Source organism: Telopea speciosissima, chromosome 2 (genome assembly GCF_018873765.1).
Source record: "Telopea speciosissima isolate NSW1024214 ecotype Mountain lineage chromosome 2, Tspe_v1, whole genome shotgun sequence".
NCBI classification, from domain to species: Eukaryota; Viridiplantae; Streptophyta; class Magnoliopsida; order Proteales; family Proteaceae; genus Telopea; species Telopea speciosissima.
In genome coordinates this window covers 69,591,790-69,615,591 of record NC_057917.1, presented here as the reverse complement: position 1 = coordinate 69,615,591, position 23,802 = coordinate 69,591,790, and the positions used below count along the sequence as shown (strand labels likewise).

Sequence of the window (23,802 nt, the reverse complement as noted above, 5' to 3'; positions counted from 1 at the left end):
GCTTGATTAAGTTGTGCAGTGTGCCAGTAGTCTGTGATAGTGGGGAAGAGTGAACGTTGAGTGTTGAGAGCATGAGATGGGCGGAGAAAAGACTAGTGGAAGAGATTAGACATTAGAGTAGCATAGATAGAAGTCCTCGTGCATATCCATCTAATTATACTCTAATATCTACTGAGCCATTTTAAGCCTCTCTCTAGCAAAACTAGGCCATAGCTTATACTCTCTCTCTCTCGGACTAGGTGTCTCGATCAGGGTAAAAAGAAATAAAAAAACACGAAAAGCTTATGGTTGAGATGTTAGTTGAACCCATTAAGGAGAAAGTAACAGTGGTGGCTTTAATTACGATTGTCTACTCTTTCACTCAATTTCTCCTTGCAGACACGATATACATCGCGCCAGCATACTCTAGTGGCTTTAATCACTCGTCATCACTGTTCTGGTAACGTAAAGATGACTCCTTCCTCTCCCTCTCCCTCTCCTTCACATATATACGCTTTTCTTGATGTCCTCAAATGATAGGATCTCCACTTTCATGGCCACTCTCTCTTTCCCTTCTCTTCTGTAGTTACTTGATCCCTCAGCTCAATTAGCTCTCACTCTCTCCCTCTGCTAACGTCTTTCAGACCCTTTTAAACCCAATTTGTGAAAGCAAAAGAACAGAGGAAGCAATGAAAGACAGAGGCAAAGCTGTTGAAGTCTCTAGCGGTAACTGGTTCTCAGAGTACTCTTCTTCGTCAGATCTTCCCTGCAGAAAACACCCTTCTTCCTCAGCAGTTGGAATTTGCGCTTACTGCCTCAAGGATCGATTGGTAAAGCTTGTATGCTCTGATTGTGGAGAGCAACGCCTTTCCTCTTGCTCCTGCTCTGACATATCTTCCTACCCCAATTCTTGCACCGTTGAGGTTGGTAGTGTTGGCCGGATTTCATTCCTTATTGAAAACGAGAAGGCTGATTTGTTTCGTACCAATTCGAAGCCAATCTGTGATGAGAAGAAGTCTGAAGCTGTTGTGCTCCTCAAGAGGAGCAGCAGTAACTCTATTGATGTCAAAAAGAGTGGCCTTTGGATGTTTAGGAAGTTTTTCAGGAAGAAAAAAGAAAAGAGTCTGGAGATTTCAGAGAAAAACAGTGCTGTATCTGAAGATAAAGGTCAGATGTGGATTTTTGATTATATGGGTATGTCTAGGTCCAGGTCTGTTAGTGGTTTCAGGACTAGTCTTGATGAGCCAGCAGGCATCGATGGCCTTCCTGTCTCAGGCAATGGAGATATGGTTTCAGAGTTTAGTGAGAAAAATCTCTCAGCATGTGGCCTTAAAAGTTTCAAATTAAGTGGTTTATCAGAGCCATCACAGGGGGCTGGTGTTAGTGATGTGAAGACAGCTGGTCATGGTCTTTCTCTCAAATCAGAGAGTGATTCAACTTCGAAGGGTGGGAATTTAAAATTTGAGAATAGTTTTAGAGCTATAAATAGTAGAAGTTCATGCCCAGTAGAAGCTGAAGCTGATTTCAGTGACTTGGAGGAATCGGGCTTTATTGACTTGAAGATTGGTTCGTCGCCGGAATTAAAAACAGAGCTCTCTGGTATAAAGATGGATGGTTTCTCTGAATCAGACCATGGTTTTAGCAGTCTAAGAGTTGGTGGTATCTCGAAACATGGGTGTCAATCTTTTCGTTATTCGAGTGGAGCTGAACTGTGGAGTAATGGAGGCTCGTGCAGGATCACAGTTAACGAGAAGGAGATAAAGAAGAGGAACAAAAGCCTGAAAGTATGGAGATGGGTATTCAGGCATCATTAATCAAATGGAAAAGTGCAAAAAGTTTTTGTAACTTGTAAGCATGTCTCTTCTCATGAGATAAATAGAAAATTTTTTTAATTTTGGATCTTGGGTTGTCAGGGATCTGAAGAAAGATATTTTGGTGAAATGGAGCTCTGATTAATATTATAGTGATTCAGTGTTGATCACTCCTTTCTTTATACTTTCTTCTTCTCATGAGAGTAAGCTACTGTACTATAACTCTCTTACTCAATTCCATGTTGCATCTCAAGTTTTCAATTTCCATGGAAATGGATTCAATGTATAGGCCCCATTTGTTTGATGGGTCCTGGGGTGGGATAGTGAGCATTTCAAAATCCTATTCTAATTTTGTTTATTTAATTTTTTTTTTATCATTATAATTTTTTTTATGAAACCTTGTTTTTTTAATGGGGGTGGTAAACTTACAAAACCTTTTGGATAGCATTAAATATTTTGTTTGCGGATATGACACTTGAAAATCTCACCCTTTTACTATTTAAAGTTGGATTTTTATCGCGATCCACTGCCTAGTGCACCACACTTAAGAATCCAACCATTAAAACATGGGCAGTGGTATCTTTTTATCCTCTTTAAGTATTGGGTGGATGGTTGGATTCTTAAGTGTCCCACAAAAAACAAAGACTTTGGTTATGAAAAGTAAAAATCCTACCCTGTTCTCTAACCCACTACAATATGGGACTCAGTCCCACAACATTCCCACACCATTCTCCCTATCAAACAAACGGGGCCTTTTAATTCACATTATATATTTTTCTTTTTCTATTTTGTGGGTGGGACTTGGGAGGCAGCCGGCAGGATTGTCTCTGAAACCGATCTAGATCGGTCCATATCAGACAAATTTACCCCTGCATACTTCAAAAAAAATCCATTTTTCTTTTCTGCATTTTTACCCTTCTTCTGTACCGATCTACCGATACAAATCGATCATGAATTGGTATCAGTCTCCACTTTCCACCGATATCGATACGAATTAGCCGATCCGATTAAGTGATTGATGGGGAATGATTCAGTCGGCTATGTCCCTCCCGGCTAGGGGTGTCAATTGGTCCGGTTTTGGACTATCGGTCTGGATCCTTAGCAGTTCTGACTCTAAGGTATCAAGACCATAATCGGACCAATAAGCTTACCGAATCCACATCTGAGACCCAAGACCGTTAACTAATAGGTAGTCTGGTTTCAATTCCCAATCGGTTCCAAATATTATTGAGTCCAAAACAAGGGCAATAAGAGTTTTCTCTATGAAAACGGGAGCTTCATCATTCATAGATAGTCTTGTAGACCCCAAAATAAAGACATTGATGCATATATAAAAAAGTAGACAACTTTTAGAGCTCATGATTTCCATCTCAAACTCAACTCATATATTGATGACTTAAAGAACAATAAAAGAATGCCACTTAAAAGTCTCGAGCAATGTAATAGTATGCATAAGTTAGGGTTTAAAGCCTATTTAGGGTTTCAGATTTTTTATTTCTCATTTGATTTGTTTACATATCATCTGGTTTCAATAGACAATTCTGGTGCTACTGGATCCTTAATGGGTTATCGGTTTTGAAACCGTTGGGAGACCCAGACCAATAGTATATCACTAGGACCAAATTTGTCCCAATAAGCTATTGGGTGGTCCAGTTCCAGTTCCTATTGGTTTGGATCGATTCCAATTTTTGGTTTTGGTCCTAAATTGATACCCTTGTCCTCGGCTTCCCTGTCACATTCGAAAAAACCTAGAGAATACCTCTACCCAAGCACCACCTTGCGATCATAAATGGTAAACATCCAATCCAATCACAGGAAAAAGTTTACAACAAACTTCAGTCATATCCCAACTTAATGGGGTCGGCAATCACAGGAAAGAGTACAATAAAGATTAGACGACCGATCCTATACCGATTCCTCAAACTATTGTGGGAGGTGTTTTAACTTTAATCGGTGGCTTTGGTTTTGAAAATCGAGATCCATGTCCAAAGTCAGATTACGCTGGGAATGGGCTGGACTATATTTGGGTTTTTAGGATTCGTTATGGGCTAGGGAATAACTTATCCAAAACATGGATTTAGGAATTGGTATCGTATCCATTGATATTTGATACGTATACGTCCGATAAGTACTGGCTGATATGTATACGTTAAAACATCTTGGTATTGTTCAATGTATTTTTATTTTTCAGTAAAAAAATTGTAACATAAAAGTAAAATTTGAGGTTGATTTCTCAATATCTTGTAGATTATAATGAGATCTGCAACATTGATTATTGGACCTTTTGATTTTAGTGACTTTTTAGCAACAAAAAAAAACCAAAAATGCATTACAGTGATTTTTTGGAATTTTTAAGTAACTAAAAAATATGGAAAAATAAAATTTCATGCAAATTTAGGGGATCTACCGTCTACGCATGATGTGTATGAATGCATGATATATAAAAAATTGTTTTTTCATGTTTATTAATTTATTTTTGGCAAGTAAATACTTATTTTAATAGTGAAAATATATAAAAATAAAATTTATATGAAAATAAAATTTTATGAATTAAAAAAAAAACTTAATTCCAAATACATTTTCAACTAAATTTTGAGTTTTTGCATGTTTATTAATTTGTTTTAAGTAATGCTAAACTTAATGGAAAATAGGGATTTTTAAACTTCTAAAAATAAAAAAAAGATATGTAGGAAATAAAATAATTAGAATTTGAAGGAAAATAATGTTTGATGACTACTTATGCAGTTATGCATCAACTAAATTTAAGTAAGTAGCAATTTGCTTACTTAAATTTAAGTAAGTAAAAAGGTATAAAAAATATATATATATGATTTATTAAAAATAATGTTATAGAACAACTAAATTTTGGATTTATTTTTTTTTTTAATAAATGGTCACCTTAATATTAGTGAATTCTTTTTATCAAAAAAAATATATATTAGTGAATTCCCCCGTTCCACGTCTCCTCCCTTCTTATACTTTTGGGTTAATCGGTTTAACTTGAACCGAAAGAATTGGCTGTCAGACTTTCCGTGATTGAGTCGGCAATCGACAGGGCGTATCCTTTTCCGTGTTTGAGTCGGCAAACCGCATATATAAATAGAAGCCCTCGCTTCTGCCTTCTTCATTCTCTCTCTTTTCAAGTTCTCATTCTCTGCGTCTTATTGATAAGAAGCCTCCTTAGATATCCGCCAAGGTTTGCACTCAAATCTCCATTAATATTCTCTCCTCTACTTTTCCTGGGCGTATGGTCTCTTAGAGGAATTATCTTGTTCTTTCCTATACGATGTTCTTAAGAAGCAATTGCTATTTTTATTTTGGTTCCATACGGAAAATAGTCTTTTGGTTCCTACTCTGATTTCTTATATGCGAGTAAAATAATAATAATAATAATAAATACCATAGTAGAAACCAGATCGCAATTTTTATGTGGATTATCTTCGTTCTTTAGTTGTTCTTGTTTTCCGCTAGGGTTTGGGGTTAGGATTTTGTGGATCTAGTTCTTCTGCAGGGATTTATAATTTATTTGATCGCTTACATCTCCTATTGGACTTTACAGATGCAGATCTTCGTTAAGACCCTCACCGGTAAGACCATCACTTTGGAGGTCGAGAGTTCAGACACAATCGACAACGTGAAGGCCAAGATCCAAGACAAGGAAGGAATTCCCCCGGATCAGCAGCGTTTGATTTTCGCTGGTAAGCAGCTCGAGGACGGCCGTACTCTTGCCGATTACAACATCCAGAAGGAATCTACTCTCCATCTGGTCCTTCGCTTGAGGGGAGGCATGCAGATCTTCGTTAAGACCCTAACCGGTAAGACCATCACCTTGGAGGTCGAGAGTTCAGATACGATCGACAATGTCAAAGCCAAGATTCAAGACAAGGAGGGCATTCCCCCTGACCAGCAGAGGCTTATCTTCGCTGGGAAGCAGCTTGAGGACGGTCGCACTTTGGCGGATTACAACATTCAGAAGGAGTCGACCCTTCACTTGGTGCTCCGTCTCAGGGGAGGAATGCAGATCTTCGTGAAGACCCTCACTGGCAAGACAATTACACTGGAGGTGGAGAGTTCAGATACGATTGACAACGTGAAGGCGAAGATACAGGACAAGGAGGGAATCCCACCTGATCAGCAGAGATTGATCTTTGCTGGGAAGCAGCTTGAGGATGGTCGCACATTGGCTGATTACAACATTCAGAAGGAGTCGACCCTTCATCTTGTGCTGCGTCTCAGGGGAGGAATGCAGATCTTCGTGAAGACCCTCACTGGCAAGACTATTACACTAGAGGTGGAGAGTTCGGATACGATTGACAACGTCAAGGCGAAGATACAGGACAAGGAGGGAATCCCACCTGATCAGCAGAGATTGATCTTTGCCGGGAAGCAGCTCGAGGATGGTCGCACATTGGCAGATTATAACATACAGAAGGAGTCGACCCTTCACCTTGTGCTTCGTCTGCGCGGTGGAATGCAGATTTTCGTGAAGACACTCACTGGGAAGACTATTACATTGGAGGTTGAGAGTTCGGATACGATTGACAATGTGAAGGCGAAGATTCAAGACAAGGAAGGTATCCCTCCTGACCAGCAGAGGCTCATCTTCGCTGGTAAACAGCTCGAGGATGGGCGCACACTCGCTGACTATAATATTCAGAAGGAATCAACTCTTCACCTTGTCCTTCGTCTCCGTGGTGGTTCTGACTTCTGAGTGGAGTGTTTAGATGATCCCCTTTTGCGACAATAATTCTTCTAGTCTGCTTTCTTTTTCTTCTTTTATGGTTTAAGGACAGTTTTAGATCCTCTTCAATGGACAGTTTCTGTGAATAATGTAGCTTTGTTGGGCTATGGACCCTGTTTCCTCTTTCTGTCTTTCCGGCTCTAATCCATGATTCAGATGGTTTGTTCTTAAGATGAAACGTGCTTGATACTTGATATGATAGAATAAAAAAAAGCTCAGTTTAGCTGCTAACTCTGATAAGCTCGTCAAAGCGGTTGTAGAATGATATATGGTTTGGATAACTAATTTCTTTGATGAGCATTAGAGGTTATGGGGCTTGCTGCAAAAATAGTATATAACGTTCAAGGATTATCTGATTATGCTGAGTTTGGTCCCTGCAATCTCTTTCCCAGAAACCTATTTTGGTGGGTTCAATCCGTTCTACATCAGACATGTTTAAGTTATTTATTTTGGTGGGAAGGCAGGTTCTCCCTCTTTTCAAACTTGCTTTTTCATTTTGTTTTTAGTTAGTCTTGGTTTATAGAGGTTGAAAGATTCAAAGATGGGGTGAAAGTTTTCATGTGCTGAGAAATAATGGGTAAAAACCAATGCACATCTTTAAGTAAAGTTCCATTCGAATCAAGTTTATTGACCAAGCACCTCTAGGACCTTGTCTATGATTTTGCTGAAATCACTAGTTAACCTAATCACTGTATGTTCTACTATATTATATAAGGGTGCCTCAGCACATAATACCGTAGGTACATAGAGTTAGAATTTTGAGTTACAAAATGTATGTGACAAGTCCTTAAATCTTGAAAGCCTTATGATTGCAAACACCCAACAATTCTTCACTCCTAAGCAACCATTAGATAACTTTAACAATAATTTCTCTTAGCTAAAGACACGAGCATTGCTTTTTTGATGGGTACCACCATTTTCTCAATCATAGAAAAAGAGACATTTTCCACATCATCTATAACTAATATCGAAAGCAATAGAGACTTTCCAACTACTGTAAGAGTGATAAGGATTTAGAATTCAGAGAAAACAAACATACCCAAAAAAAAAAGTATGTGACAAGGCCTCTCTCTATGTACAGAAGGGAGTTCAGTAGCGTATCAATACCTCCACCACTAGCACCAAATTCAGGTTATCTCATAATAACAGACGGAAGAATCAGAAGAACAAGATACGTATTGCTGGGGTGCATGCAAGAACAAGCAGGTTAGGAAGCTCCCATTTCCCCAAAACAAGATCTTGACCATTGTTCATCCATCAACAATTGTGGAAAAACAATTAGCTCATCATCATAAGGTGTGGTTTGTTCCAGTCTTTGATCAGCCGTTGTCTTCTAATCGATATTACATTATAAGAGCAGCAGGCAAACATAAAGGGTATGTTCCTCTTTACTGAAAGGTTAATTCAACAGAAGTAACATAATACTTGCATGAATCTCTCTCTCTCTCCCCCTCCCTGTTTCCACTTCCAGAAATATTACTAGAAGACAGAATACAGTATCACATAATGATTGAAAAATCCCAACTATGAGTATAAACTAGTTGGCAGTCAAGAAAAGTCACATTATAGAATCATTTTTGTTGCAATAATTGATTAGAAGCAGTAAATATTCATCCCATAATTGACTCGGTTTGCATCAACTGGCATGTGCCATATGTATCCAAGCATCTAAAACTCAGGTTAGGGAGGGGCATACGGCATACTTGGAGAAGACCAAATAGATATTCTCTTTTGCACTTACATATTTAGTAATGTATAATCGGCTTCTGCTGATTTTGCACCGATTCGGACGGAAATGGCCAGGAACCGGCCAAAATCATATGAACCCTATAAATCTTAACGGGAATCAGCAGAGAAAATAATGCTGAATCAGGATCTGTATCATTTAATTCCGATTCGGATCAGCTGGAAACAACGATCCGATTCTGATTCCTCAAACAATGAATTCAAGTGAAACTTCATAATTTTTGGTACAGAACTATAGATAAATTTCAGGTTACAAATTAAATTCACACTCAATGGTTTTGAAGGAAAGCATGCATATGCACAAGAGAAGCGGATATAGGAGCCTTCTGTTGCAGCAGCTATTCTAAAGATTTAAAGCCAAGAGCCTTAGATCACAGAGACATATATCAACAAATGGAAATCCATGTATGTCATGAAGGTTTTGTTGCAAAGTCTGTAGCACCAGATGGTTTTCCTCCATCGTTTCTAAGAAGAAAAGGATGGGAGGTTTATACATCCTCACATTGCTTCAACTAGGCATGGTCCCTGGCCTTGACATCTCTCTCCGAATGAATCTTCCAGAAGTTGATTTTTCAGTATCTAATAAGTGTTCTGCAACTGCTGTTGTGGGAAAATGGTATTGTCCTTTTATGTTCATAAAGGAGGAGGTAAGATTAAAAAGACAGATGAAAAAATCTATGTTATATGAGATTACTCTTAAGCAGTGGTGGGAAGAGATATATGCATGTGAGAATGATGGCAGTGAAGGCAATGTCGTGGTTATAAATGTTACTGTACAGAGGGAAGTAGCTTCAATCTTTGGAATGGAAGCCATCAAGGAATGTGGAGTTGATGAGGTTACATGGTTCAAAGCCTATAGAGTTGCCAACAATAAGAGAAGAGGTGTGGGTGTGGGGTTGACTTCAGCAATGGTTGAGAAAATGAAATGGTTGCAAGAAAAAGCAGAATGGGTCATTGGAGAAGAGAGAGAGGCCAGGGTAGAGAAGGTGGAAGTGTTTAGAGGAGAAAATAGGTGGAAAAAATTTGGTTGTTATGTGTTAGTGGAGAGATTTGCCATAAGAAGATCAGATGGAACTTTGTTGCTAACTTGTGATTTTAGGCACACCCATCATATCCTAAGCAAATGGGAGTGACCACTTAACACCCAATTCCTCACAGGTAGCCAATTATGCCAATAAGGTGTTGTTAACTATCAAGAGATCATGTTAGGGACTTTCAATTCTGTGATTCTGTATATTGACAAATTGTTAAGAACCTTCATTCCCTATGTATAATAGTTTGTAGAAATGTATTATGTACTCATGTCCCTAAAAATCCCCGATTTTAAGACTTCCCATTGTGTTGTTAACCACCCCACAGTCTAATTGACAGTACTAATAACTCTCGACACTGCTTTCCATGCACAGTTGCATAGCAGTGTCAAATGAGGCAAAGTGTGTTCATCTCAGTTGACTTTGTTCTCTTTCTTGGCTGATGTACATTCAAGAATTTCTTTTGCTGTTCAATGCATGAATGGTTTTTTTGTTTTTGGGTTGGGGGGAGGGGGGAGGCGAGAAGGGGAGTGGGTTGTGACTACATGAAAGACTATGAGTCCACCCGTTTGGACTTTGGAAACATCCACCTGAACAATTTGGAGACCCAGTATGGTGTGGAATCTGAGCCAGGCTAAACGGGTCTCATGTGGGCTTGCCGGGTTTGTTTGTTTGGTTTCTCCCCACCCCTAACCAGTGGAGTGGATTAGACTTGAGACCCCAGCTTCAAACAGCCTGTGCAGTACAACCCAGCCTAAGTTGCATTAGATGCATAATTATTAAGGTGTCGTCTAGGCATCCTGGCTACTTTTTTTTGGTGCCTTGTTGGTGTCGCCTTAGTGTGTGTGAACCCCCCCCCCCCCGGTCGACCACTGTGGTTCGCCTAAGCGCCACGACAACTATGATAAGATGCCATCATGGGTACGTTTGGTTTGATGTGAAGTGAATGAAAATTGCAAAAACTACTATAATTTTTTTTAACTTGGAATGATAGTTTTCGTCATATTTTGCTAAAAAAAATAGTGAAGCTTTCTAAATTTTACCCCCCTCCCAAAACTTTTTTATCATTTGACAGCCAAAATTTTCAACACATTTGGGAGTAAATTTCTTTCTTTCATACTGGGAACTCATTGTTTGACATGAATGTCACATAACTTCACTTTTTCTAACCAGTCAGCCAGGAGAAATTATTTTCTTTTTCCATTGTACTTACACTTCAGTTCTACATATGAAATTTCATTTCACTTACCTTCTAACCTAATGTACCCTAGAGCTTTTAGCCCTTTACTCACAAGTTACGATTATTGTCAACTACTATGAGACACTTGTGAACAAGCAATACAAGTACAGGAAAGCAAACAGTGGGCAGAGCTAATGTAATAATACTAGAGTGAAAAGCAATTCTTTCCTCCACATCACTAACCATCCTTCCCTTTTAAATAATGCACTCTGACACTCAAACGTGTCCATGTGGTGGTGTTTTTTAGGTCAGCATTTCCACAAGGTAAACATTAAAAGATTAGAAGTACAATTTAACTTAAGAAAGAACACAACTAGATCTGGAAAAGAAATTTCAATAGAAGCCTGAGAATTACAAATGAGTCTATACGCGGGAAAAAGAAAATTGATTCAACCAGTTTCAAGATTTCCCAACCACATGACAAGATAAATTAGTTTAAATACATTAAAAATAAATGCAACCTCAAAGAACACAAAATCACTTCTAAAGCTAACTAAGGCAGTTAATTCTAGCAATAACATACATGGTCTCGCTAGATGTACTTCCACCAATGGTTAAGGTCCTGCAAGTCATTACATAGTCTAAATGTCATCCCCACAGATTGAGCCAATTTGACCAGTAGCTTATTTCCATTAAGACTGTTGACTCACCCTGTTTCTTGCTATGGAGATCTGAAAGCTTCTCCAGCATAGCACACATTACCAAGTTCCTCTCCAATGCGCAGAAGCTGCATCAAAGTTGTGGACAAAAAGGAACGCTTAGATGAGTCATTTGGTTATTAAAAAAAAAAGAAGGAAAAATGTAAAATATTCTGGAAATATCTGTTGATCAAGAAAACGGATAATATGAAGAACCTCATAAGAAAATTAATAAAATTGAAGTACAAAGATCATAACTATGATGGTAGAATAATATTACCCTCGAAACAATTTTTTGATACAGAAATAATGGGAAGATAAAAGGTACAAATTTGCTAGAAAAAAAATTAAGAAGATAGTAGGGAAAGCAAGGACTAAGAAATATGAGAATCTCTATAACAATTTGAGCACAAAAGAGGAGGGAACATATTTATAAACTAGCCAAATAAGAGAACGGAAGAGTAGAGATTTCAACTATGTTAGATGCATTAAAGTGCAGATGATAATGTATTAGTAAGTGATGAAGAGATTAAAGATAGATGGAAAATCAATTTTAACAATTTATTAAATGAAAACAATACTAGAAATAGTGCTTTAGAAGGTTGTAATAACCAACAAGAAACCACAAATCTTAGATATCTAGGGAAAATTAGGTTATATTATCGAAGTAAAGGAAACTTTAAAGATGATGAAAATAGGTAAACCATCAGGTCCAGATGAGATTCTAATAGAGGTGTGGAAGAGCTTAGGAATTAGTAGAATAACTTGGCTAACTAAGTTGCTTAATAAGATTATGAGCACAAGAAATATGCCAGATGAATGAAGAAGAAACATTGTGGTTCCGATTTATAAAAATATAGGTGAATTCAAAGCTGTAATAACTAAAAAGGAATAAAACTTATGAGCCATACTATGAAATTATGGGAGAGAGTAATTGAAACCTACCTGAGACAAGAAACTAATATTTTGTATAATCAATTTGATTTATGCTAGGAAGATCAACCACAAGAGCAATTTATTTGCTTAGGATGTTAATGGAAAGATTTAGAAATTATCAGAAGGATCTACATATGATCTTCATTGACTTAGAAAAAGCATATGATAGAGTCCCTAGGGAGTTAATTTGGCAAGTGTTATAGAAGAAAAGTGTTTCGAGTAAATATGTGAACATGATTATAAAGATATGTATAATGATGTAGTGACTAGTGTAAGACTATGGGACGTAGGGTAGTGAATTTCCAATTGCAATTGGATGACATCAAAGATAATCAATCTCTAAACATGTATTTGTTTGTTAGCTAATCATGGATGAGATGACTAGAAACATTCAAGATCAGATCCCTAGTATGCTTTTGGTTGATGATGTTGTCTTGGTGTATGAAACAAAAGCAGGGATAAATTTGGAGCTTGAATTATGGAAATCAAGAGATTTTAAGATAAGTAAAACAAAAACAGAGTATATGGTGTGTAACTTTAGTAACAATAGGGCTGAAAGTGAGGTGGTGAAAATTGAGGATAGGGAGATAGCACAAAGTGAAATTTTAGGTACCTAGGTTCAATCATAAATAAAGAAGGAGAAATGAGGACATAAACATGTCTCACAAACTACTTCAATTCTTTGATCAGAGGCTGCTTAGCTTCCAGCACTAATATTTTCATCAGATGACATCACATTAGGGGAAAAAAATTACATTTCCAAAATACTTTGAAATTTGAAGTCCATACATGCCATATATTTAGTATTCTAAGCCTAGGACCAATCCAAATGGATAGTCTTAGTCATACACATGTCATCATATCCCCCCCCCCCCCAACACGCACACACACATTGCTGTCCTGTTGTTGAACCACCAAGAAATACCAGAGATTGGATTTTTAGATCATCTTTCTGAACAACTTTGGGATAGGAGATCACCTAGGTCAAACACCCAACAAGAAGTACAAGCAAAATGCAGGTATATTGTGTTACAGTAAGGGGTGTTTAGGACCATAACTGGATGCATAGCTGAGATTTCATTCGTTGTACTCCCAAGTCCCAACGACAGCTTGTAAAGAATTTGGATCATATTACAAAATATCATATCCATATCCAATGGCCCTCAAGTTATCAAAAGAATTAAAGGTCTTGGCAGTTCTAAAAGTCTTTGTATTTCTGAACCTTGAAGGAATTTGTTAGTTTCTTTCCAATGCTCGAAAGCACTTATAGCTTGGGCTTTTTCTCATTTAGTCAACAAAGCAGACATTAATTGCACCAAGCAAGAAGAAAAAACAGGAAATGATTACCTGATTATATTTAGCCAACCGCTTACTTCGACATGGATCAGCTTCGGGGCCAATACCTCATTAATGTTCTTCACGGCATTAAGAATACCTTTTCCTCTATAAACATTCTTGTCTCCATCTCTGAGCTCCAATGCCTCGTAAATCCCAGTGGAAGTTCCATTGGCAGTGCAGATCGGTAGAGATCATCAGTAACAAGATCAACCTCAACGGTCGGGTTACCTCTGCTATCAATATCTGCCTCGCCTTCACTAGTTTGACAGTGAACTTCTTGGTCACTTTCACAATCGATGAAGCGAGCGTGGCGGAGCTCTGGATGGTCAAAGGTCGAGGTTTGTGGTAAGAGAGATGGAGGAGATGGAAGTTGAAGAACAGGATACAGATTGAACTTTGAAGGGGTCTCAATTGGTCCGGTTCTTTAACAGTTCCGGTCTTAAGGGGTCAGATCAGAACCAGATCAATAAGATAATCGATTTCAAACGTAAGATCCATGACAATTAACTAATGGATGGGTCGATTCCAGTTCTTAAATGGTTTCAAACAATCCAAAATATTACCTAAAAAATAAAAAATAAAATCCTTAGCATATGCTACATATATTTAAGAATATTATAATAAAATATTAATTTCATTCACATGAGATATACAACCTACTCTCATTTTCCTCCCTCAAATCTCGAAACTACTTTCATATTACCTCTTGTCTTTTCAATTAATAAGTAAAAATAGCACCACCTGCGTAAATTATGATTGTTTTAAGATATGTTTTTAAGTTAGTATTCTCAAATGGATCTTTAAATTAATAGTCAAAACTTAATAAAATAGTATATAAGACAAGTGGTACCAGTCAAAATGAATGACTAAAAAGACAAATGGGTTAATCTTAGCTCTTGTGACCTTAAGTCTTCAAAATTATATAATATATAGAGTTAGAATATGGATTTGTTTCAGTTCCATGGGTTCCTAATTGATCTATTGATTTTGGAACCGTTGAGAGACCAACAATCTAGTTAGTAGATCTGGAGTTGGACTACTAACTTATTGGTAGATCTAGAATTAGACCAATAAGCTATTGGGTGAATCAATTTTAGTTCGTAACAGTTTAAATTTGGTTAGGTGCCTGATTCTTGTCCAAAATTGACACCCTTACTCACGACTGATGAATGACGAGCATGGTTTTAGGTATCGATTCTTGGATTAGGATTGATCTTGGCCGATACTTATGTAATATCGATTCGTATAATCCATAATCGATTTGTATCATCCATAATCGGCCAAAAGTGACTAGGTTTTGCATTATCAGTTCTGGTATCGGCTAGTATTGATAAAAGAAATTTGTTAAAAAATTTCAATCAAATTTTTGATCATGTGAAATTGATTGATGTAGATAAAAAAATTCTAATATTGATATGTGATGATTCAGGCTAATTAATCTATTTATTTGGAGAAATAATGATAAGGAAAAATAAGAGAAGAGTTTACAAAGGTGAGATCGATCAATTAGATCCTTAACAATAAATCTCCTATTGAATCGAAATCCACATAAAAATCTGATCCATTGATAACTCTAGTTAGAACAATCAAATGAATAATCCCCGTGCGAAAAAAAAATAAAAAAAATATCAAATCATATGGTGCTGGTTAATACATTGCGCACCATGTGCGCAAAGTTGTAAGTTCACTCTAAACGATGTCCAAACCCTACACATCTATGTTTCTTTTCGCAGACCGCCAAATGCAATCTTGGAGCCTCTCACACTGAACAACTATATATATATATGTAAACCAAATTTAAAGACATCGCCCTTCGATTCCGCAAGGCATTCTGCTTTTTAGCGGGAAAACGCAGACGAAGAATACTAGAGGGACATTTCTCGTTTCTACTGAAAAATTTGGTGGTAATGGCAAATATTGTTGATCAAGATCAGCAATGGCTGCTCAACTGCTTGAATGCAACACTGGACACGAATCAAGATGTCCGGTCATTTGCTGAAACATCACTGAATCAGGCTTCCTTGCAACCAGGTTTCATTTCTAGCAATTTCACTTGTTCGCCTCTCTCTCAATTGTGTGTTTTTCTGCTCTGATCAATCTACAATTGTGTTTTTATTTTGTTTGCAATCGGTAATCTTGCCTATTATTTTGATTGTTGTTAGTATTTCTTTTTTTTTTGGGGGGTGTCTTTTATGGTTACGTTATTCGATAGTTCTATATCGTTATAATTATGCTTTTGCTATGAGTTTGATATCTCCATTTGTTTTTAATCGAGCTTAAGCATAGAGAGTAGCATCAAGCTCAAAAGGCGATCCCCAACCCCAAGTAAATTATGCAATGGTGGGAATTGAAACTCTTTCTCTGTTTTAGGGTTATTTATAACTGTAGGCTTAAAGGATTTTAAATGAACAACTTTAGAGATGTGGATTTAGATGATCTTTTAATTTTCTGTAAAATGGGAAATACTCTTTCTCGCGTGTTTTACTGTTTTTCACGTCTTTAATTGTTTTATCTCAGAAGTCTGACTTAGCAATTAAGATGAGACTTCCGGGAGAAAATGTATGCCATTTTAACAACAGTAAGATATTCTGTTAACCATGGAACTTAAATGGGTTGTGAACCATGAATACATGGAGGGCACATCCATGAAATGATTCAATAAGAAACCAAATGGAGAGTATTTTGTAACTTATCTGCTCGGGAAATAGATTTGCAATGTCAGCCACCTAAAGTCTATCATTTTGAAGGAGAAAGAGCATGCATGGTTCTCAGTTCTTCGTAGTGGGATTGAGGAACTGTCCTACTTCTTTGAGCATGAGTTAGCTGATGACACCAGTACCTCCGAAGTATTCTTTTCATCTTCACATGGACAATGGTTTGGAATTTGGCCCTTGGATTGGATGTTGGGTTGAGTAATATATTTTTAGACATAAGAACATCTAAGTGTATTTGTGTAAATCTAATTACCATTGGATAATGTTTGTGAGGATTAGTGATTATATATGCAACGCCTGTCTAATTTATTCCGCCAGATTAAGAAGATGATATCTTGATCCGACTCTTGTATGACAATGTAGTGTAGATACTATAGTGGATGTTGGACCATAATATATTTCTTGTTTTGCGACTGAAAGCGGGTTGTGCATAAGTTAGCTGATGACACCAATACCTCCAAAGTATTCTTTTCTTCTTCACGTGGACAATGGTTTGGAATTTGGCCCTTGGATTGGGTGTTGGGTTGAGTAATATATTTTTAGACATAAGAAAATTTAAGTGTATTTGTGTAAATCTAATTACCATTGGATAATGTTTGTGAGGATTAGTGATTATATATACGCGTCTGTCTAATTTATTCCGCCAGATTAAGAAGATGATATCTTGATGCGACTCTTGTATGACAATGTAGTGTAGATACTATAGTGGATGTTGGACCATAGTATATTTATTGTTTTGCGACTGAAAGTAGAGCTTGACTGAAATGAAGTCGTTTAGAATTTATATGTAAAACTGTATACAGTTTCTACTTGTGACCCTCATTGACAAGTATCTGTATTTCATTCAGTCTGATGATTCTGATGATAGTGGTAGAATTTAAATTATTCTCAACTATGCAACCTACATTTTTAATGCTTCGTCGCCACAAATTTGAATGTTTTATTAAAATGTATTGATGTTCCATGAGAATTCCGAAACAAGCTAAAAGCCAAGATTATCCCTTTGATGAGTTTGTGATGCAAGTTCTTCATGTGTATTTGAATCTCTGAAATTTTTTTCTTTCTTAAATGTCAGAAGTCTTAGAAAATGAGATCATTTGATTTTCAATGTTCTTTATGTTTTCAATCTTGATGGTTTCCTAAGGTAGTGAAGTTAGATCTTTGAGTTTCTGAAACATCTTTATTCTTAAGATATTGGAGCATGGTGTCTTAAACCTTGGTCTGAAAATTAACCTTTTTGATTCAGTTAAGACGAACAAGGACAGCAGCAAACTCGGCTATCGGTTGGGTCAAACTGGCAAAAAATGGACCAATAGACTTAATTTTGAGTGCCCTATGGGTTATATGGGTCATGTGATGACTATTTTTGGGTTTTTTATTGTAATGGGTCGATTTTTAATATTAAGGATTTAAAGCCTATGCAATATTAGTGTTAGTTTCTATTTTTTTTTTTTTGGATGAATAAAAATTTAATTACAAAGAAAGGAGGGGGAAAATACAAGCCCGAGGGCCAACAACAACAAAAGCTAGAGACTAGCTATGGCGCAAAATGTAGATAGGGAGACCCCAGGAGACAACAATGAGCCTGTTCCTTGGGGTGTCCATAACACTAGCTAGGGGAAGGGAACTAGCTTTAGATGAAACATCAAAGAAGATGGCCTTCCAAATCCTGTCGAAAGAGCGGGAGTTGGACGTCCATCTTCTAAGGTTACGCTCCATCCAAATGTGGGAGATAGTGGCACAAAAGGCAATTTTGCCAACCTTGTCACAAATCGAATTGCCTTTGAAAGTCATGTCAATCCAAACCCATTCTCGGGACAGGGGCAAAGGCGATCTTCGAGCAGGCCAGCAATGGCGAAGCACCCGGTTCCAGATTGAGGCAGCAAAGGGGCAGGAGAAGAACAAATGGTCCACATCTTCGTGCCCATTCCAGCAAAGGCAGCAGCTGGGTGAGACTTGAATGTGGCGATGGATGAGGAAATCTTGGGTGGGGAGGCAGCTAGCTAGGGCACACCAAGCGGTAAAGCTCTGCGGAGGAATGTGCCCTTTGAACCAGAGTTCTAAATCTGGTTCCTACTTGCTATTTTCTGGTAATTACTAATTCTGGTCTCTCCCAAGGTTCTACATCTCGGTGCCGAGTCTGGTTTCAACCAGCCAGGGAACCAGATTTCCCAGGTTTTGAGTGAAACCAGGTCGAAACTTGGTACTTTTTTTTGGTGAACAAAAAATTCATTACCAAAGGCCCAAAGGGGAGGGAAAGAAAGGAGGGAGGGGAATACACAGGAAAGAGAGGGGGGGGGGGGAAACTATACAAGTCTCAAAGCCTAGGAAGCCAGGCTAGGAGACTGTAAAAGAGAATAATCTAGGCCCCAGGTAACAACAATGTGCCTCTCTTCCTTGGGGAATCTGTAATAGAGCCTTGGTTTTTTTTTTGGGCAAAACTCGACATGTCATGTGCTGTCAAAACTGGTCGAAACTGGTCAAAACCTAGTCAAAACTTGTCGAAACTAGGCTGGTCAAAATTGGTCAAAACTACCGAAATGTGCGAAATATGGTCGAAACCAGTCGAAACTTGACTTGTACCAAGTTTCGTAAGTTTTGTCTCGGTTTCTTGAGAAACCGAGATACTCGGTTTCTTGGCAAACCGAGATACTCGGTTGAAACCACTGGTTTCGACTGAGTTCTTTAACCATGGTCTCTCTTTTGGTGACTTTCTATTTTTGAGACTTCCTCGTATCTTCAAATCTGACCATAAGATACTTAAGATATTAAAGGCTTGTTCTCCTTGACAAATAGACCATTCTACCAGAATTTCATGCAAATCTGAGTTGTTTGTTACCTGTGATTCTATCGCAAGTTGATCTCCCTTTGGACTTCATTGGTTCGAGATTAGCACTCTATTACTTTAACTAAATTTAAATACTTCTCTAGGATAGAACATGTTAAATCTTGTAGTAAAAAGGTGATGTTTTATTTAATGGTTTTTTAGTATTATTTGCTTTTTTATTATGTAAAATGAATATCTACCCACTAATTGGAATTCCTCTACTCTTTATCTGGCTGGACCATTGGCTATCGAATATGTTGCGCACAAGTAGGTCTCTCATAGTACATGTATCTGTAGTAGCTACACTATCATAATATAGTTGTGTTGCTGATGGTTTATATGCATCTGCTTATAACCTATTGTTCACTATGATAATTAGTTGTGTTGCCGATGGTTTATATACACCCGTTTATTACTTATTGTTGTTTTCCTTTAAATAGGATTCTTGTAAGACTTTAAAGCAACTAATACCAAATGATGAATTCTTAATTGTCCTGAAGGTTTTGGAGCTGCTTTGTGCAAGGTTACTGTAAACAAGGAACTACCATTGGGACTGCGTCAGATATCCTTTCGTCACATATATTTTTGTTTGTTTTTTCTTCTCTCTTCATTTGTAAATTATTGAAGCTTGCATATCCTTTCAACAAATTTCCGACATTTTAGCTATTATGAGAATGGTATCTTTGATAAACTTGACATATTCTTACCTAGCAGCAGTCATCCTAAAGCAGTTTATAAAAAAGCACTGGCAGGAAGATGAGGAGGCTTTTGAACATCCTGTTGTTTCAAGTGATGAAAAGGTCTTGTAGTGTATCTTTGGCTAATATTGATGTATTGATGAGATCTATTTAATGTGCTTGCACTCTTTAAAAATATTTTTGCACCAGATAGCTATGTACTTGTTGGATAATGTTTAGAAAAAAAAGAAGAAAAACTCATGCTACTTTATAATTGGCTCTTTTAGCTCTTTATCACCTTCTATTGCCATTTCATTGTGAAACGACTGGTATGCTACCTATCAATTTGGTTAGATAAGTAATGCCCTAAAGCCAAAAACGAAAGCTAATGCCCTAAAGCCTGCTTCTTATCACACGTTAGTGTGCATGTCTTTAATTTTTCAAAAATAAGTCTAAATTTTGTCATGCCCAGAAAAACCTGAAGTTTGATGTTCTTTTGGCATATCTAGTTATATCCTTTTATATGTGCCTGGAATTTTCAAGGGTGCATGTTTCACTTTTATTTGAGTATGTTCCTTTTACCCCCCCCCCCTCTTAAGAAAATGTATTCCTATTGTGAATTTAGAGAGCACTAGTACAACTTTCTGCTTGTTGCAGTTGCATTAGACCCTATGGAGGGGTCTATGCACAAGCTTGGGGGGCACACAAGGTGCTGGATGCAGTTCAATGGGTTGAAATTAACTTTTGGGTAGTTATATTATAGGTTGGGCCTTTTATTTTTTTGGGTTTCATTTTGCAACAACAACAACAACAACATAGCCTTATCCCAACTAAATAGGGCCGACTACATGGATCCCTTGCTCTCTATTCAGCTTTATGTTTTGGGTTTCATTTTGCAACAACAACAACAACAACATAGCCTTATCCCAACTAAATAGGGTCGACTACATGGATCCCTTGCTCTCTATTCAGCTCTATTTGAGGTCATACAAGATACAAGGCCTAAGCTACGCATGTCTTTTCTCACACTTCTCCTATGGTTAATTTACGCCTGCCCTTGGCTATTTAAGATCCTTCAATCTGAATCAAATCACTTCTCTGAACTGGAGCATCCCAAGGCCTCCGTTGCACATGGCCGTGCCACCTCAAACGACTTTCACGTAGCTTATCATGTATCGGAGCTACTACCAAATCAGCTCTAATATGGTCATTCCTTATTTTATCCTTCTTAGTTTTGCCACACATCCATCTCATCATCCTCATCTCCACTACACTTAGTTTATCTATTTAATGCTTCTTAACTGCCCAACATTCCACACCATACATCATAGCCGGTCGTATGACAGTCCGATAAAATTTTCCTTTAGGCTTTAAAGGAATACGCCGATCACACAACAAGAGGGGAGGCCTTGGTGCAACGGTAAGTTTGCTCCATTGTGACCAAGTGGTCATGGGTTTGAGTATGGAAACAGCCTCTTTGTGAAAGTAGGGGTAAGGCTGCATAAATTATGAACCTCCCGTGGCCCTGCAGTGGCGGGACCTCGTGCACTAGGTCCGCCCTTTTGCTGATCGCACAACACTACGGACACACCTCTTCACTTCATTAATGTAAGACTAGAACCTGAAGAGGTCTAATCCCAGGTAGGATCAAATTGGTAACCTTCAGTGAACAAGAAAGAGAGAAATAGGATCCCAAAGAGAACAATGGGATCTCAAATTTGTTGGAGGAGAAGGATGAGATCTCAAATTGATAACCACAAGAGAAGTATTAAACATAATCCACAAAGTAATAACCTGTTGAAACTGCGATTGAGGTTGAGTGATCTTTTGAAGAATTAAGTTGAACTCCCCAATAGAAGAAACCGAACAAAAGAAGAGAAACTGACATCGAGCAGCAATTAAGGTTTTGAGAAAACCTTAGATTCTCCTAGATCAATGTTTGGATTGCTCCTGCTGATTCGATTGATGGAGATGTACCCTGGCAGTAATGATCTTGATGTAGTAATCTTCAAGAAATCGATGTGACAATCAGTTGAAAGAAATCCCAGAAGCTTGTAGCACTTTTGAACTTGATTTGACTGAAACTAGGGTTTGGAATCAAGAACCGATGGAAGGGGATGGGGGAAGTGAATGGGCATCTCACCCTAGGTCTCTCACCTATCCTATCTCAGGATTTTCACAAAGGCCCAAGCCATTTCATTAATCAAATTCGTGTACATGCTGGTCTCCCTTTCAAACTTATATAGAAGACTCAAAAACAGACTTAGACACTAAAAACTAAAAAGGAAAGGCCTAACCCAGTCCTTAACTAATAAGGTATCCTAAATTGATTAGGAAAGTGAAATAATAAAGAAAACGGACTCAAAATAGAAGTCTAATTAAACTAATGAAGAAAATATCATTTTGCTACTTTCTACCCATATTTTAGGCATATTAAATTGGTCAATTACAAAATAAACACATAGAATCAAAGGCCCAATACATAAATAACCCATCCCAAGCCTTATTTTCACTAAAATAAGCCCTCTAAGTGACTTATTTGCATCATTCATCCATCCTATTTTAATTTTATGAGCAATATCATCCTTTATTTCACCTTCATTATTCATGATTGAGCCAATCTCCCTCTCTTCAATTTTTCACCATCTCATTATCCGTCCAAGTGTAACTAAAGTTACACACCATATACTCCATTTTCACTCTACTTGTCTTAAAACCTTTTGATTCCAAGGTTGATCTCCATAACTCCAACTTCGTGTTAATCCCTGCTTGTGTCTCATCCACCAACACAATATCATCAGCAAAAAGAATACACCAAGGAACCTCATATTGAATGTCTCTGGTTAAATCATCCAAGATAAGTGCAAACAAATAATTGCTTAAACCTGATCCTTGATGTAACCCGATTGTAATTGAGAATTCACTACCTGACACCCCCCCCACAGTTCATACACTAGTCATCGCACCATCATACATATCTTTAATTATGTCCACGTATTTACTTGAAACCTTTCTCTTCTCTATTATATATTAGATTAACTCTCTAAGGACTCTATTGTATGCTTTTTTTAGGTCATTAAAAACCATATGGAGATCTTTTTTACCCTCTCTAAATCTTTTGATGAGCCTCCTAAGTAAGAAAATAGCTTCCTTCGTGGATCTTCCTGGTATAAAACCAAATTGGTTCTCTAAAATAGTAGTGTATTTTCTTAGGTGGGTTTCAATAACCCTCTCCCATAACTTCATAGTTTGACTCATCAATTTTATGCCTCTATAGTTATTGCAGCTCTAAATATCACCTTTATTTTTGTAAATTAGGATTACTATGCTTCTCCTCCATTCATCTGACATTTTCCTTGTGATCTTTATGTTATTGAACAACTTGATTAGCCAAGATAAACCACAAATTCCTAAGCTCTTCCATACTTCTATTGGGACCCCGTCTAGGCATGGAGCCTTGCCTATTTTCATCTTTCTTAAAGCTTCTTTAAATTCAACCACCCTATATTTGCACAACCCATCAAATCCGGATCATCTCTGCTAAATGGGGTCTGCTGCATGGATCCTTACCCTCCAATAGGTTCTATCTGAGGTCATACTTGCAAGGTACTAAAACTCGGGTCTCGGTACCAACTCGGCTCTTGGAAAAACCGAGACGAGTCGAGATCTCGCCGAGTTGGTGCATTTTTTTCCAACTCGAAGCCTCAACTTTGGGTTAACCCGAGATCTCGAGATCTCACCGAGATCTCGCCGAGATGTGTCGAGTTTTGTCCGAGTTAGGTAAGGTATTTAAGTGGTAGGTGGGTTAAAATAATGGGTCGAAACCGAGATCGAGATCTCGCCGAGATCTAACCGAGATCTCGGGAGATATTGCACTTTTGAGACTCGCAGGCAGTCTCGTCTCGAATTTTCCAAAAGCGAGAAACTCGGCGAGATCTCGCTCGAACTATGATACTTGGAACAAAGCCTATATTATGCAGTGCCCTTCCTCATAACTTCTCCTATGGTTATTTTACGCCTGCCCCTAGCTCTTTTAGCTCCTTCAATCGTGATCATATCACTCCTTACTGGGGTGTGTCTAGGCGTTCGTTGAATGTGACCATACCACCTCAAACGACTCTCTT

The 23,802-nt window shown here is 37.8% G+C and overlaps 3 protein-coding genes and 1 pseudogene across 6 annotated transcripts in view; all 4 read left to right on the top strand.

Moving 5' to 3' along the window:
• The first annotated feature begins 545 nt into the window (after nucleotides 1-545).
• LOC122649631 lies at nucleotides 546-1,850 on the top strand. Its single transcript, XM_043842862.1, has 2 exons — nucleotides 546-1,358; nucleotides 1,446-1,850. Exons 1-2 carry the CDS (start codon nucleotides 669-671, stop codon nucleotides 1,791-1,793), a joined length of 1,038 nt encoding a protein of 345 aa, XP_043698797.1. The 5' UTR covers nucleotides 546-668; the 3' UTR covers nucleotides 1,794-1,850.
• Nucleotides 1,851-5,322: 3,472 nt separating this feature from the next.
• Nucleotides 5,323-6,588, top strand: LOC122649630 (polyubiquitin 4). Its single transcript, XM_043842861.1, has one exon. It carries the CDS (start codon nucleotides 5,350-5,352, stop codon nucleotides 6,499-6,501), a length of 1,152 nt encoding a protein of 383 aa, XP_043698796.1. The 5' UTR covers nucleotides 5,323-5,349; the 3' UTR covers nucleotides 6,502-6,588.
• Nucleotides 6,589-7,434: 846 nt separating this feature from the next.
• LOC122651055 lies at nucleotides 7,435-9,793 on the top strand (annotated as a pseudogene).
• Nucleotides 9,794-15,171: 5,378 nt separating this feature from the next.
• LOC122651684 (importin-9) overlaps nucleotides 15,172-23,802 on the top strand; it is a 55,802-nt gene continuing 47,171 nt past the window's right edge. Inside the window, exons 1-3 of one of the 4 annotated variants that reach the window (XM_043845177.1) lie at nucleotides 15,172-15,491; nucleotides 19,502-19,563; nucleotides 19,709-19,801. In XM_043845177.1, the coding sequence (XP_043701112.1) occupies nucleotides 15,368-15,491; nucleotides 19,502-19,563; nucleotides 19,709-19,801 (279 nt within the window). In that variant the 5' untranslated portion in view covers nucleotides 15,172-15,367. Of the gene's footprint in view, nucleotides 15,492-19,501; nucleotides 19,564-19,708; nucleotides 19,802-23,802 lie in introns of those variants that run through there. The other 3 variants (XM_043845175.1, XM_043845174.1, XM_043845176.1) reach the window with 3 other exon arrangements.

Excerpts from the sequence above, each read along its gene's own strand:
- LOC122649631 (XM_043842862.1), top strand. The coding sequence starts at position 669 with ATGAAAGACAGAGGCAAAGCTGTTGAAGTCTCTAGCGGTAACTGGTTC. Across the intron at positions 1,359-1,445 it reads AGCCATCACAGGGGGCTGGT|AATAGTTTTAGAGCTATAAA; the intron begins GTTAGTGATGTG and ends TTAAAATTTGAG.
- LOC122649630 (XM_043842861.1), top strand. The coding sequence starts at position 5,350 with ATGCAGATCTTCGTTAAGACCCTCACCGGTAAGACCATCACTTTGGAG.